General features: G+C 34.3%; 1 protein-coding gene across 1 annotated transcript; it reads right to left on the reverse strand.

The window, feature by feature from the left end:
• Positions 1–1052: 1052 nt before the first annotated feature.
• Positions 1053–13594, reverse strand: LOC123870652 (monocarboxylate transporter 5-like). Its single transcript, XM_045914001.1, has 8 exons — positions 13371–13594; positions 7904–8083; positions 7171–7441; positions 6867–7069; positions 6082–6373; positions 2446–2612; positions 1998–2163; positions 1053–1755 (listed from the first exon to the last, which is right to left on the reverse strand). The coding sequence occupies exons 2-8, from the start codon at positions 8027–8029 to the stop codon at positions 1406–1408; spliced, it is 1575 nt and encodes a 524-aa protein (XP_045769957.1). The 5' UTR covers positions 8030–8083; positions 13371–13594; the 3' UTR covers positions 1053–1405.
• Between the last annotated feature and the right edge of the window lie 2471 nt (positions 13595–16065).

Consider the following 16065-nt stretch of genomic DNA (forward strand, 5'->3'; position numbering starts at 1 on the left):
TGCGAGTGGTGAGCAACCTACTAGCCTTGCCATGGAAAAATAATAAAAAGGACTCTAGTTTTACGCGCCGTATTGAACTTAACGCGGACGAAAATAATTATTATAAATCATTATACGCCTTTAAATTATGTTTATAGGTCATATTTATTAACTATTGATATTCTCCATTGCTAAACCACTCTAGGTAAGAGACGGCTACTTATAGTTATTTCGTCCTAAGATAATGAAAGCTAATAATATTAGAAGATTTTGTCGTAATACATTATGTATTTTTCAAGATAACTCTACGAAATTTTTCCATTTAAGTATTTATTAAATCATAAGGACATAAACAGTAGGTATCCATCACTTTATAAAATTAAAAGTTTGATACTTTCATTTGATGTGTTCATGACTTTTCTTTAATTTAATTTATAACACTTAACTATGCGTAGGAACAATACGAGATTGCTGGAGCGAGTCAAATCCACGCTTTCTTGTCATTTACATAATCTTCGATTGTATAATATGCTTTTTTCAGGAGCATATTTTTAATAGATTTTTACAAATATTTCAATGCCTCTAGGTACATAAACGTGACATATAGACTACCTATGTTTTATTTATTCTGTGGTTAAGGTATACAGCACCTACATCCGTATGCTAGACCTCGGCTGTCTGCCGGCGACGTTCGGTGCGTTCAGCTTTCAGGCGTCTACGCCTGAATTAAACATGAGATTTCTGAACTGATCGTTCAGTCGGTAATCTCCTATAAACTGTAATACGATGCTCTTATTTTTATGAGAACACACGATTCTGTGGAACAGATTTTTAGAATGCAGACCCCGGCTTAGTTTACCGATGTTATTCTAAATAGGTATTAGAACTGGATACAAATTTACATGATTCTCCTGCGAGAGTTTTCCAAGTATTTGTCTATTCTAGTCTTCTTATTTCAAAAGACTTACTATTAAACAAGAATGTATGAAATGTTGAATCCTATACCTAACAACGTGACCGAAAAATCATTTTGTGATTTGCACAGGCATAGGAAATAAAAAAAAAACACTTAAATTGATTACTTTATTAGACTAGAGATTATAAATCGCACTAAAGAAATAAATACTTAAATAATAACTTTAATTTACAACACAGCTTCCGCCAATCTACATTCGTTTTATAAATGCTTAACTGGTGTGATTATCTGAACCAAACAAAACGCTCACCTAACCATATTTACATTTACACTCAAAATCTCACAGCCAATAAGCCTAGACTTTAACTTATTATACAATTTCATTATGGTACATATCACAGGCAAATCTGTGTGGGAATATACCCCAGTACATTATTGGGATTTTAAATAAATAGTTATTTATTTCTAGTTCCGCTTGGATCCCTCCAAATAAACAACTATACTTCACGATTACGCTATCGCTTGTTCGATGTATTTTTTTTTCTTCGTTTTCTCTTTGTAATATAAAAATATCATGTCTGGGATCCACATTGCTAAGAACACTACCAGAAGTAAGTTCTGTGCTGTAATGCAGACGATGTAACTGTCAGTATAATCTCTGATCCACCCCAGGAAGTATCCTGCTGGGGGTACGATAATACCCATGCTCAACATGCCCAAACCAACGGCTGAAGGCACTTGATCCATTCTACACTCGTCTGCAATAGCAAGATTTCTGGCAACTATCACCATACTTCTTCCAAATCCATAAAGAGCTGACATAGTCAAAAGCACATATAAGCCGGTTTGATATGCCAAAACTGAAATTAAAATAAGAAAAAGAATTAATAAATTATATCATTAAATATTGAAAACTGCTAAAGTAATTGGTAACTAAATAAATATATAACTATAACAGTTTTTTCAACAAAGAAAAAACAAGCATTATAATATTAATTGCTTCGAATAAATTATAATATTCTTAATCAGAATTCTTGAACAAATAACAGCCATCAAAAATTTGATATCGCTGCTTTAAACCAATAAAATAATGAGTACTCACTTTGTCTCACGACAATCAACCATATGCTAGTCATGATCAGCATAAATCTGGCTTTAATATGGTACTTATCCTGCAAGGACGGCAGCGTCAGTCTGCCTACAATATCAGCCAAAGCAACAGCTGACATACAGAGAGCAGTCTGTTTTTTGTCCATCGAAGCTTTTTTCTGTAAAACACAATAATTTTTAATGATGAGAAAAATTAACAAGAAAAGTCTGAATGAACAAATGTTGTATTGTATTCGATAGTTTTGTGAAAATCTCAGTTTAACCATTCTATCATAAACAAAGTATAATAATAATAAATTTTTATTGAGCAAATAAGTAAATAATAAGTAAATAATACTTTGTTTACTATTATTACTATGAAAAATTCAATAAGCATTTACTTTAAGAACTGCGCAAAAATTAAGGTCTTTAATAATAATTAATTTAATAATGCTATGCACCTGAAGGAAAAATGGATACAACATGCTGAAGTTTTGAATAGACACCACTGTGAGTGCAGTTCCAATGATCACGTTTAAGAAACGAGGACTCGACAGAAGAGATATGTCGAATAGGTCGTATATTTTTCTCAATAATGTTTTCTTTGGTTTTGGTGTTTCGTATTTTCCTAAAAAAAAAAGAAACTTATTAAGCACTTAGCTTAGGGTATTCGAATAATGCGAAAAAATAAATAAAGTCAATTTTGTCAAAGTCGGTAAGGGCATGTGTAACGTTGTAACTTGTTCCCTAAAAATTAAATAAATATTTAACGCGGAACCCGCAAGTGCAGTGCGCGGACGGCTACCGAACCTACTCCTAGAAACTGGTTTTGCACACGGGCCGCGACGCGCGGCTGCCGGCGCGGCGCGCGCGCGCTCACTCACTACACGGACTCGGCACCGACGGTTCGTTTTTCGATACAGAAACTGAAATAACCGCACTACGCGTCCTTTAATTAACCTAACCTATTTAAAATTCAAGTGTGCTAGTGCTCCATAAGGACCCGCTGGGGTCCGCTGCATAGGCACTGAACTCAACGGCCCTCCTTCTACCTGGTGCAACGCTCTAACGCCGAGGAGCTGCCTCTGGAGCACGTCGTTAACCTGCCTGACGGAACCCCAGAAGGCCACGGACTTCCTCCTGGAGCAGGCCAGTCTCGTTTGTCCTAACTCATCTGCAGGGTGCGTGCGGTGGTAAAGACGATTAAAGGCAGGATCGACCCACACCCGGGACTTTTATTTAACTATTCCTGTGACGGTCTACCCCGTCACAGTGATAGTTAAATAAAAGTCCTGGGTGTGGGTAGCTAGAAAAAAATATGTTAATTTTAGTTAACCAATCCTTCCACTCTTGTTCGTTATAGTTTTTATGTTTACGAGTAGGTAAGGCGCTCGAATTGCAGCAATCTTGCACAGCTAGTTTTTTGACTTATTTTTAGAATTAGATTTCCCTATAGCTAGGCAATCAGTGCAGTCAGGAAACTTAACTCCCTGCTTTCCACATTTAAAACAAATGGGAAACCGTTCCATCTTACACTGGCTTAGGGTGTGGTCATTAGTTCGACACCTAGGACATGATAAACGTGTAGGTTTAGAGACCTCTGCAACGGCATTAACGGACTTTGGTTGCATATTATTTTCATTTTTAGTTGTGTAGTATTTTTTTGTGTAGTTGTGATTGAATTTAGAGCCAAAAGGTTTGTGTGTGTTAAAATGTTTATTTGAGTTTTGGTTAGATTTAGGTTCAAAAGCTAGGTCAGGAGCTAGTGTATTAGGAGTTACACGCGGTGGATCCCTATATTGAGCTGTCATTCCATGTACGCTTTCGTAGTTTAAGCACAAAGTACGTAACTTTTCGACCGAATTTAAACTGTCTGGGTTAGCTGCTAAAACGTTGGCGTAACACGGCCGTATGTTATGTAGTAAGATTTCAAGTTTGTCCTGTTCTGACAAAGGCTTTATAAGTCTAGAAAAATAGTCAGCCATTATGGAGAAGTATATAACTATATCTTCCGTTTCGCCCTGCGTTCGGCTACGGATTTCAGCTAATAGTCGGTAGTCATAGTCTTTCTTAGTAAAATCTCTAAGTAATAGTTTAGCTAACTCGTCCCAAGTTTTGACTGTATCGCGTATGCTCCGGTGCCAATGCTTGGCATTGCCCGTGAAAAATAATGGCGCTTGAGCTAATAGGCGATCCGCTGTTATATTCTTTACAGATGCGTATTCTTTTACATCCGTAAGGAATGCACGGACGCAAGTTGCACCATTAAATTTAGGTCTAATTCGATCTAACTGGTGGTCACAATTTATTATTGTCGTAGCTGGCGAGGTAGTGTTCTCGAAAAAAGGTTGGCCTGCACTAGATGTACTCGGCGTGGGGGTACTAGGACGTTGTATAGTAGCTAAGCGATTGTACAAGTCGTTGAAGTCTTTATTTACTCCCTTGGCCGTGGCGCTAGGCGTCGAGTCGTCAATGCGTTTCAACCTATGGTAGATATGATAGCATAAAGCGCGCGATCGTTCGTGAAGACTATAATCATATTTTTCCTCTAGCTGTTTTACACGCGTTGCAAGCTCTTTTAAAGAAATAGCGGCTCCCGAAAGATCGTCGGCCGGGTCTAGACCTGACTCCAAAATATCAGTGCTTGGTAGCGAAGGCGTTAGTTTAGCGATTTGCTTTTTAAGTTCGATCACCGTAGAAGCTGGTTCTGCACCTCTTATTAAGACCTCGTAAGACAGTTCATTTTTGTTTAAAAGAAAATATTTGATAGGGTGAGTTCCCATTTTTACAAAAAAAAAATATACAGCAAAAGCGCAACAAAAATTTAAAAAATCAACAGTAGGTACATATAAATAAAAGCTAACTACAATTTTTAATACGTAAATGACATTAATGAGTGATGATATAAGCAAACAAGAATAATAAAACTAGTCTAATAAAATATTCTGACAAATAATAATACTGTAAACTGTTTTTTACAAAATTACTACGTACGACTCGGTGGCAATAGGCAATAATTAGCGCAGCGCGGGTAACAGCAGTAATTTTATTTTATTATGGCGGGTGGTCAGCGCGTGAGGTCGAATGCATAAGAAAAAGAAGGTAAAACTATCACAATCAATTAGGTAGGTAAGTTACGAACTGTTACGTAGTTATTGCAGTTAAATTACTATACGGTGCATAACTGAGACAATTTAACAATTTATAAGACTTATTTTGTAAGTTTAACACTAGTAACTAGGTATAGGTATGCACGTAACAGTTTATAATCGAAAATAGGCAAAACACAAAATAGCTTAAGCGTAATACGTTAGAGAGTACGTACCAGTTCGTTGTTGCAACACCTCGTCGTTTACACTGTTGAGAATGACGGTGCGGAATCTGTAGTGTTGTGTGAGAAGACTACAGGGTGGATTGGTGGATAAAGAACCACGGGAAGGGCGCCACTGTGACGGGGTAGACCGTCACAGGAATAGTTAAATAAAAGTCCCGGGTGTGGGTCGATCCTGCCTTTAATCGTCTTTACCACCGCACGCACCCTGCAGATGAGTTAGGACAAACGAGACTGGCCTGCTCCAGGAGGAAGTCCGTGGCCTTCTGGGGTTCCGTCAGGCAGGTTAACGACGTGCTCCAGAGGCAGCTCCTCGGCGTTAGAGCGTTGCACCAGGTAGAAGGAGGGCCGTTGAGTTCAGTGCCTATGCAGCGGACCCCAGCGGGTCCTTATGGAGCACTAGCACACTTGAATTTTAAATAGGTTAGGTTAATTTAAGGACGCGTAGTGCGGTTATTTCAGTTTCTGTATCGAAAAACGAACCGTCGGTGCCGAGTCCGTGTAGTGAGTGAGCGCGCGCGCGCCGCGCCGGCAGCCGCGCGTCGCGGCCCGTGTGCAAAACCAGTTTCTAGGAGTAGGTTCGGTAGCCGTCCGCGCACTGCACTTGCGGGTTCCGCGTTAAATATTTATTTAATTTTTAGGGAACAAGTTACAACGTTACACATGGGCCGTAAAAAGTTAATAGATTGACAGACATACACTTTTGCATTTATAATATTAGTAGGGATATTAGTACAGGAATTATAAAGAATAATATTAGAATTACCATTCAATAGATCAACTGATTTCCCGTTTGTGTTCACTTGCAATTCTTTGTAACTTTGTGATAAGGCTTTATTATTATTTGGCTTCTCAGCTACAATCTCCGAAATAAGTGAAGGTTCTGTAGCACGTCTAGTTTTTTTGAATATTACATTACCGTTAGCATTATAATCTTTATTTTTAATAGGATCTTTGTTATTTTCTTCTAGTAGGTGCATCTTTTCATCTACTTCAATTTCTACTTCAATTTTTTTCATGTGCCATTCCACAGGTTGAATCAACAATGTTCCGCATATCTACAGATAAAATATTTCAAATCAAATACATCAAATTTAATTTTCAAAAAAAAAAACGAATATCTTAAATAACGGGGTAGGTGTAAAATATATGTTTAATATCAGTTATAACCTTCCTTTTATCTACTGTAGTGTAGAGCAACTCATATTTGTTCAATTATATACCTTGTGTATAATATAATTTTCAAATAAACAATTTCATAGTAAACATCCGCTTGGACACTATAATATTACTATAGAAGCTTCCTTTTATGTACAGTAGAGTAACTTCATTCAAAGTCATTTATATTAATTAAATTATATACCCCACGTATAATATAATTTTTAATAAACAATTTCATTATAAAAATCCGTTTAGATTCTATAACATTATAGCGGCAGCTTTTTTTATGTACAGTAGAGTAAGTTATTTTAATTAAATTGTTAACCTGCAATTGTGTTTGTTAACCTGCATTTAGAGCAAATAAATAAACGATTGATTGAAATTACAAACCCCGTGTAAACTTAAAGACGCCAACAGTAGACAAGCCCCTCTAAATCCAAATTCATCCAGAAGGTATTGCACGACATGAGGCATGAGAGTCTGTCCCACGCCGGTGCCAACCATGGCAAGCCCAACAGCTAGGCTTCTTCTGACTTTGAAATAGCTGTTAATAGCCACAAATGAAGCGTTCTGTATAAATCCTAGGCCAAAACCTAGAAAATGCTAAGAAAGTTAAAAATATATTTATCTATAAACATTGCAGAAAATTAAGCCAACATTGTATTGTAAGTATTAAGTATACATAATACTCTACCTAATAAAACACCATAGGTCAATATCAAATGCCAAATATTTGTGGAGAATCCACTTAACAATAAACCAGCTGTACACGAAACTGCGCCTGTTACAGATACAAATCTTGGACTCGTTAACTTTACTATAGCCCCAGCTATTGGTCCTCCGAAATTTGTGACAAATAACATTGTACTTAAAACAATAGCTGCTCCTTGTGTGTTATGCCCCATTGCTTCCAATGCATCTCCGTATAACAAACTAAATAATGATAACATCGACTGATTAAAAATCTAAAACAAAAGTAAAATCGTTTAGTACACTTTATTCGAAACGTAATAGTAATATCATGAGAACTGTTATTATCAAATAAAATGTGCAAAAGTACCTATAGTCAGAGGAATAATATTATAGTTAATATTAAAAGGGGTCTCTCCGTCACTCGCTCCATACAAACGTAGTTCCAATTTCATTTGTATATTAAGCAACCAAAGTCCATGAAATTTTGCAGACATATTCTAGAAACTAATATCTGTGCCTTATTTCATGGACTTTGGTTGCTTAATATTCAAATGAAATTGGAACTACGACTGTATGGAGTAAGTAACGGAGAGAGCCCTGTTAAGCAACATTTAATATCTGTCATACGATGATACGACGTCATAACTGCGTAGACAATCAATATCTAATAAGGAAGATAATGTACAAGGCATAATATTACATGAATGATAAACATCCTATTTATTGCTACTTACATTTGAAAGGGCCGTTCCTAATAATACCATCCATCCCCATCCCCCATCAGGTGGCACCAATTTTATTCTTTTCTCTATTTTCTTGGCCGTCTGCGGTATTAACGCAAAAGAGTTTCTTTTTGACATCTTTATTGTATTGGATACTTGATCACGTCATTAATTTGTTCTTGTATTTTATATCTGCAACCAAACCTTTATATCAGTTTATATTTACCTATTTTATTTATAATAACGTTGTAATACAAAACTATTGATATTATCATGACTACAGTTTTATCTATTTTAACTCCTGACCCAATAAGAGGGGTGTTATAAGTTTGACATGTGTATCTGTGTATCTGCCTGTGTCATCGTAGCTCCTAAACTAATGAAGCGATTATAATTTTTTTTTTGTTTGAAAGGTGCCTTGCCTTGCCTTGATCGAGAGTGTTCTTAGGTATAATCTAAGAAAATCGGTTCAGCCGTTTGAAAGTTATCAGCTCTTTTTAGTTACTGTAACCTTCACTTGTCGGGGTGTTCTAAATTTTTAATTTACACTTGTTTATTAAGTGTATTGTATAATTAAGTGCAAAACCGTATAATAAATTCACATGTTATGAAAATACGTTATGACTTATTTTACAATTTGAACTTCCGTAATAAGTCCGTCGTAGCAACCGATTACTGATAAATAGTAATAATTATATTATAGAAAGAGGTCATTCAAGGATGTTATTAATACTATTATTGTACTTATAGATTAGCAATATCAGCTTTTTACAAAATATAAGTACGATGATGCTCAAAAAGTATTTGGAATTTATATACCTATGTTATATTTACTTAGTTATTATATTTTTGGTCAGTGCTAAATTGGCTGCTTTTACGAACCAAATATCCTGACCTTTAACTTACTTCAAAATTACACTAATACCTAAATAGTGAAGTAAAGATCGGACATTACCTACTGTCACCTTTTAAGGTCTACCAATACTTAGACCACATCGTGAGTAAAGTTGTTACAAAACTTCTGCAATAACAACTTTGTTTTAGATTTCAGTTGATTTGGTCTAACATAACTTTAGATGTCGTTCATGGTACACAGGTTTTATCTAAGTGCTAGGCACGTACCGAATACTAGTTGCGGAAGAACAACTAGCACCAGTTAAGTTCTTTTATAGATAAGAGATTACATATTATGAGATACTAGCCGATGCCCGCGACTTCGCCCGCGTGGATTTAGGTTTTTCGAAATCTCGTGGGAACTCTTTGATTTTCCGGGACAAAAAGTAGCCTATGTGCTAATCCAGGATATTATCTATCTCCATTCTTTTAAGCCAAATCCGTCGAGTAGTTTTTGCGTTTTTGAAGGAGTAACAAACATACACACACATACACACACACACATACAAACTTTCGCCTTTATAATATTAGTGTGATACGACAATAACAATAACATACAACGTATCAAACTACTTAGCACATACAAATCTTTCCCATTATTCACGAAATATGACTAAGAGCCAACGCATGCCTGACCTTCTTTATTTTTTAAAAGCTGAAAATTTCTATGCGTATTGTCTTCAACTCAGGGAGGGACGATCAGCGATTATGAAATTGGATTACATGGCTCTGGGAAATAACAGGCAATAAAGGTGTAAAAAATCATACGTCGAAGTGTAAAGACTAGTTTTTTAAATTTTTTATTAAAAACTTGGACTTTATACGTTGACTTTTAATACAAGAAACTTCCAGCTTTTATAAATTAACGAAGGTCTGGCACGCGCTGACTCTCTCTATACAGGTATTTTTCCTAATTTCTGAGAACCTTCATTGCGTAACGAAGAACGGAGTTTCTGTACATCACTGATTAGCACTTATTTCTATGAAATCATAGTTAAGTATTCACAGAACCAAAAAAAATGCAGAAAAAATCTCTTACAAAAATAAACTTGTCTAAAATACTGTCCCGCAGAATTTTTTGTCTATATTCTATTTAGGAATCATAGGAATTTGATATTTTCGTGTTTTTTGATTTACTAACTTTTATACTTAGTCACTTATCCAGAAACTAGCCCAACTCTAGTATTTAATAAATAAAAGATGTATGTATTATATTAAGTATTCTTTTTAATTTACACAAAAATCTTTCATAACAATGATAATTTTTATCGTACGTAACCTATATTGATAAATTAAAGTAATAAATAACTAAGCAAGGTCAGTCGCTATGACACTAAAATAAATAATAGCGATAAGAAAGTTCAATAAAGAAATGATACACTCCATCAAAATAAAATATAAAAGCATAATATGTAAATAATTCGTCACTGAATAGTGACGAAACAAAATCATAAACGAAACCATAATAGAACTGAACCTCAAACTTTGACTTTATTGCATAAAAACAAGAGTATTAACAGGGCTCTCTCCGTCACTTCTCCATATAATCGTAGTTCAAATTTCAATTGAATATTAAGCAACCAAAGTCCATGATATTTATGCACACATATTCTAGAAACTAATATCTGTGCCTGTGGTGTTTTAGATTTTTTCTAAAAATATGTAGTTTTAAAATTACGTGGGCTCAAAGATTTGTATGTAAATTTTTAAGACCGCGTAACTTTGAAACCGAATATTTTAACAGAAATCTGGAAAACCACAGGCATATATATTAGTTCCTAGAATATGTCTGCAAAATTTCATGGACTTTGGTTGCTTAATATTAAAATGAAATTGGAACTACGTTTGTATGGAGCGAGTGACGGAGAGACCCCTCTTAACCGTTGGGTCCAGAAACATAAGATGGTTCATAACGTATACACTAAGAAAGGATTTTGAGAAATTCTAATTCTTCAAAAACCTACATCCACGCAGATGAAGTCACAGAAAAAGTAATTTATCTCTATTTTATTTGATTCCAACTCAGAAACTGCCTAGCTGGACCATCAAATATTAACCTAAAACTGCGTCGTTTTTCTATGAAAGAGAAACATTTTCATTCTAAAAAGTGGTGTTCATTTATTCAGTGGCGTCGTGAATGACGACATGCAAGGTCATAAATGAATGAAACTTTTAAATAACTTCTTCATTGTAAATATTACAACGAAACTTTTAGTTTGAGGAATGATGTTCATTACTGAAATAATTCTAATCATTACGCAAAGCACTCTTGACAAAATGACTAAAACAAAATATCGACTTTTAATGATTATATTATTGTCATGAGCCACTCTGTTTTTTTAACAACATTGATAAATAATTTACGATAATTCTTTTTAGGGATCCGTACCTCAAAAGGAAAAACAGAACCTTTACAGGATCACTTTGTTGTCTGTCTGTCTGTCTGTCCGTCTGTCCATCTGTTCCGTTGCTCTTGGCCGTGTTTTTATTCAGAATATCATATACATACCTACGCATATTTTAAAATAAACATTTTAACAACAAGGTAGAGCAAATAATAATATTATAATGCAACGATTGTAGGTAAGTACGTTAAATAATTTTGATTGCTACTGAGCAATAAGTTTATAATTTGTACAATATATTATGTCATAAAACGAAACAAAATTGTTATTGATAATGTATTAGTAAAAATATTAAAATTGTATAAAAATTGAGTATTATCAATATCTTATAATTATCTTTATTTAAGTATTTACTCACTCGTATAAGTGTAAATAATTGTCAACCGTTTTATTATTTTAGCATTTAAAGTAATCCATTTAGAGATTATGACTGACAGACTGTTGAGACAGGCAGGTACTTACAGATATTTATTCAAATGATTATATATTATTATTATTGCTTAAGTCCATAACAGGTGGTTAAAGTTAGGTTACAGTTAAGGTTCAAGTTTGATGACCAATAATAAGAGTACTGTGCCCAAGTTAGTATTCATGCGTCCATGGTTAAATTATTATAGGTAAAACTCTGGTCGAAATTCGACAAACCCTGACTTATCCAACACATCTTCATCACTATCAAATAAGGTACAGGGTAAAATTTAATATGATTTTCATCACTTGAGTGAATAATGTTTTTTATCAATAAATATTTAACTGACACTACCTACTACAAATATTTAACTGAAACTAACTGACATACAAATGGGTCTATTGAATTGAGGTTTCAGTAAATAGATTTTTTCTATAATGTGAGCCCCTACTAAGAAAGGAAATTGATGAAAAACGGTTTTTGAAAAACCTAAATTCTCGAGAATGAAGTCGCGGAAAAACTAGTAAATACATATTCACTATATTAATAAAAACATTCACAACGTATTGTAAGGTAGTTGAATATTTTTCAATAATTGTGAGTTGCATAAGTGAGTTGCGTAGAAATCGCGGTTTGCAATTTGATATCATTAAATTATTATGTTTCATATTTGTATTTATATTTTTGCGGTTTAGGATGTCACACAAGTAACAGGTCCTTCGCTGCTTCTGCATGAACTTTCTGAATCCATACTTTCATTATAATCCATACCTATTTCGACACTATTTAACCGGATTACCAAAGAGAGGAGTTGAAATCGCGGGCATCAAATAGTAATGCTATTAATACAAAAGTATCTGAAGACATCTGTCTTTCTGTCTGTCAATTATCTTTTCATCGGTTAACCATTAATCCTGTTTGATAGGTAGACAGCTATCTTGATCATGGAGACGGAAGTAGAATACTTTTATAAAGCTCTATTTTTGCAAAAGTTTTTAAATATATGTATAAGTAGTGTGAATTCTAGTAAAATACATAAATACTAAAACAATTGTTACAATATTTTCTTCATAATAATTACTATGTAGATCAAAAGATTGTGATGTTAATGTTAGAGTAATTAAAACGCACGTGTAGATAATATTTTAGATAACGCGTGAAGTAGAGTATAATATTAATTAACAGATTAAAATGATAGCGATAGTATTAAAATTCCTATCAATATCCGTTAACGACGAAGGAAAACATCATGACGAAATCTGCATATCTGAAATTTCTCCATAAAGCTGATGCTTGTGATGTGTGTGAATAAAAAAGCCAGTTTGGGTTTATATAAATAATAATATTATATAAATGTGAATGTTTGTATGTTTGTTACTGATTACGCCACAATGACTGAACCGATTCGGCTGTTTGGAAGAATTAACAAATACACTAGGTACTTTTTATCTCGGAAAATTAAAGATTTTTTTTAGAAGTATTTAATAAAACCGTACCGTAACTATCCGCCTGAACGAAATCGCGCGAATTATCTTATTTTGTAATCATTTATGAGCATGATTTATTGTATAATATTATTGTCTTATTTTTGAAACCGTAAAATTAAGTCACATGGCAAAAAATACTACTTACCTACTTCAATCAAGCAAAATATAAATTAATTGGTAGGCAGCGCTGATACATATCTACTATTTATATAATCTAAGACATGGTTCATTGACTTATTATAACCCAACAAAAAATTGCTGATAATATCAAACTTCTTACTCACTTTAGGAAAATTTACACACATGGCGGTTATATGGCGGCGCTCTCCAAGACAGCAACCTAATTTGATTCACGAGTAGGTACCTACTTATAATGCGCGAATTTGGTCAGTCACACATTACTTTTTTCCTTGTAAACGACCGCCCACTACTATTACAGTAACATCAATGAATTGACACTATCAGAGTGATCGGACCGGACCAGCGATAACATCACATGTTTTTCAGTACACACACTCTTGGTAGGTGTTTACCTACATAATTGAATGGGTACGACGACACTCGAATTTGATACTAAATTTCAAATATCTACAGAAACGTTTAATAGAAATTTTTGCTCCTTTATACTGTTAACCAATTCCGCTAACCCGCTAAGTTAACCCTCTTACATATTGACTGCATCATCACTTACCACCAGGTGAGATCGCAATCAAGCTCAATTCTATCGGAAATGTAGTTGTAAAATAAATAAAAATATTACGCCAAAACATGATTAAGTACAAATGTAAATAAGTAATTGAAAAAATTGCTTGAGTTGCCTCCTTATTTATTAATCGTTTACATTATAGGAAATTTCCATAAAATGGCGATTGTCCAATGTAATATTTAACGTATTTGATAATAACGTAATTATCACTTATTTTGTTTACCGGACTGATGAAATAAATTCGTTTAAAACAGTGCCTCACTGACGCAGTCGCGACTGGAGGTGAAGAGTTTACTTAGTGACTGATATAAGAATAATAAGTTCACTCAAGAAACCGGTTCATAACACCGTCTGACATAATAACAATAAAAAATCTTGAGAAAGCGTCGTAAACGACCTTTTTGGCAGAGTGCTGGGAATCTGTTGAGCAAAAAGATCGATATAGATAAAGAAAATAAGTTTAAGATTCCTATTGACTTAATTCAAGTCATAATATTAACAGCTGGTGTGATGTTATTTAGCACATTTTGGATTTGGATTCATTTAAATATCAGTGTAAGTAAATTAATAGCTCAATGCTCTTTAGAAAATAATGTCAGTCAGTCATTGGTGTGATATTTTTCCGGCTGGAATTTTATTTTTTATAAAGTGAGTGAGCGAGTCTACTGCCTATTTTAGAGTGACTTTCTCACTTTGTGATGGTACGCTGTGATCGTCTATACTAGTGGTTAAGATTAGGCATTATGAAGAGATAAAATAAGAAATAAACTCAGCTGAATTATAGAAACACCTAGGTATTTAAGTCATGAGTTATTTACAAGTAATTAATTGGTACAGTACGTTGGGTGAACACGTAGACTTCTCGACCAGCTAACAGGTTTACACGGATTGAATTATAAAAAATTAATGTAAAATTTCAACTCCTCAAAATAAATATAATGAGTGGAGAGATTTGTTAATTTAGAACGTCCTGTTAGTGTGGAAAATCAGTTGATACGTGTATTTGCCTTATTTAGGCCATCGGTTTGAGACCAACCGGCATTCCTCAAGCACGGGGGGAGCCCTACACTGAAATCTCAGTCTTTTAGCATTGTTATCGGGGCACAGCACTTGGACTCTCCTATTTCGCTGCGAAGCGTTTTCAATTTGCCTAGGTACGGAAACCTAGGTTCCTTTCAATGAGCTCTGGGCTCGCCCCAAAACCATGGTATTTTTGTATATTTATATATTTGTTTGATTGATTGTCAATAAATTGGCCAATTTATTAGTTCGGAGAGTCCAGCTGTATAAAGACATGACGTGTTTGCTTTGTGCCGGAATCTCGCTGCTGGTACGTCACCAATCAACCATGTACCATATAATATCAAGCAAAGGAATTACAAAGTACAGCAAAACTAGTATTTTTATCTATTCAAAAACTCGGTGATTCACAAATTCAGCTGGCGTCGGTTTTAACAGATAATGTTACCTAAAATGCTGTTTGGGAAAGATCGGTACACAATAAAAAAAAGGTACCTACCTGCCTCGCCATCTGCCCTCTGGAGGCAGCGTGTACTCCATTGTCTCGTTCAGGGTAAGTAGATGAAATTTAGCTATGACTCGAAAGTAAAAGGTCCCTTTGTCTTTAGCCTGAGATTCGAACCCAGCCAATATTATCTTTAGTAGTGGAGAGCATTCTTGGTAAATTAGGTACTAATCGTTTTGTTGAAAATAAAAGTATAAGGAAAAACCATCGTGAGAATTTCACATCCCTAGAGTTCTCTCAAATGTTCTAGTTCATTCATAACCATATAAAAGATTGATCATGATGATGATAATGATGCTTCGTCCTAACTTTTGTGATCAACTTCCACTAAATGACGTTATTTTATTTACTCAATTTCAATACTAATTTCAATGTAAGATGGAAGAAATTTGTATTTCTTAGTTCCATAGTAAGTACTTTTATTTAGGTATGTATTAGAGAGAGAAAGTCAATATTGAAGGTTATCAAATTAAATATGCACACATGTGACTTAAGTTTGAGGTATATCAAAAAATCAAATGAACCATAACTAATAAATCTTTAACTTGAATCTCCTTCCAATATTCACTACTTCATATAGGTATAATTAAATATAGCAATAAAAGAGGAAAATAATATTCATATAATTTATTACTGGTGAATAGATTTTCTACTACTCACTCAGTTTAAAACCAAATAAAGAAGAGAAACTGAATTTATTATTTAGACTGGGAATTAAGTAACTTTATTACATTAATTAATTCCTGGC

Source organism: Maniola jurtina, chromosome 2, assembly GCF_905333055.1.
Source record: "Maniola jurtina chromosome 2, ilManJurt1.1, whole genome shotgun sequence".
Lineage (NCBI taxonomy): Eukaryota > Metazoa > Arthropoda > Insecta > Lepidoptera > Nymphalidae > Maniola > Maniola jurtina.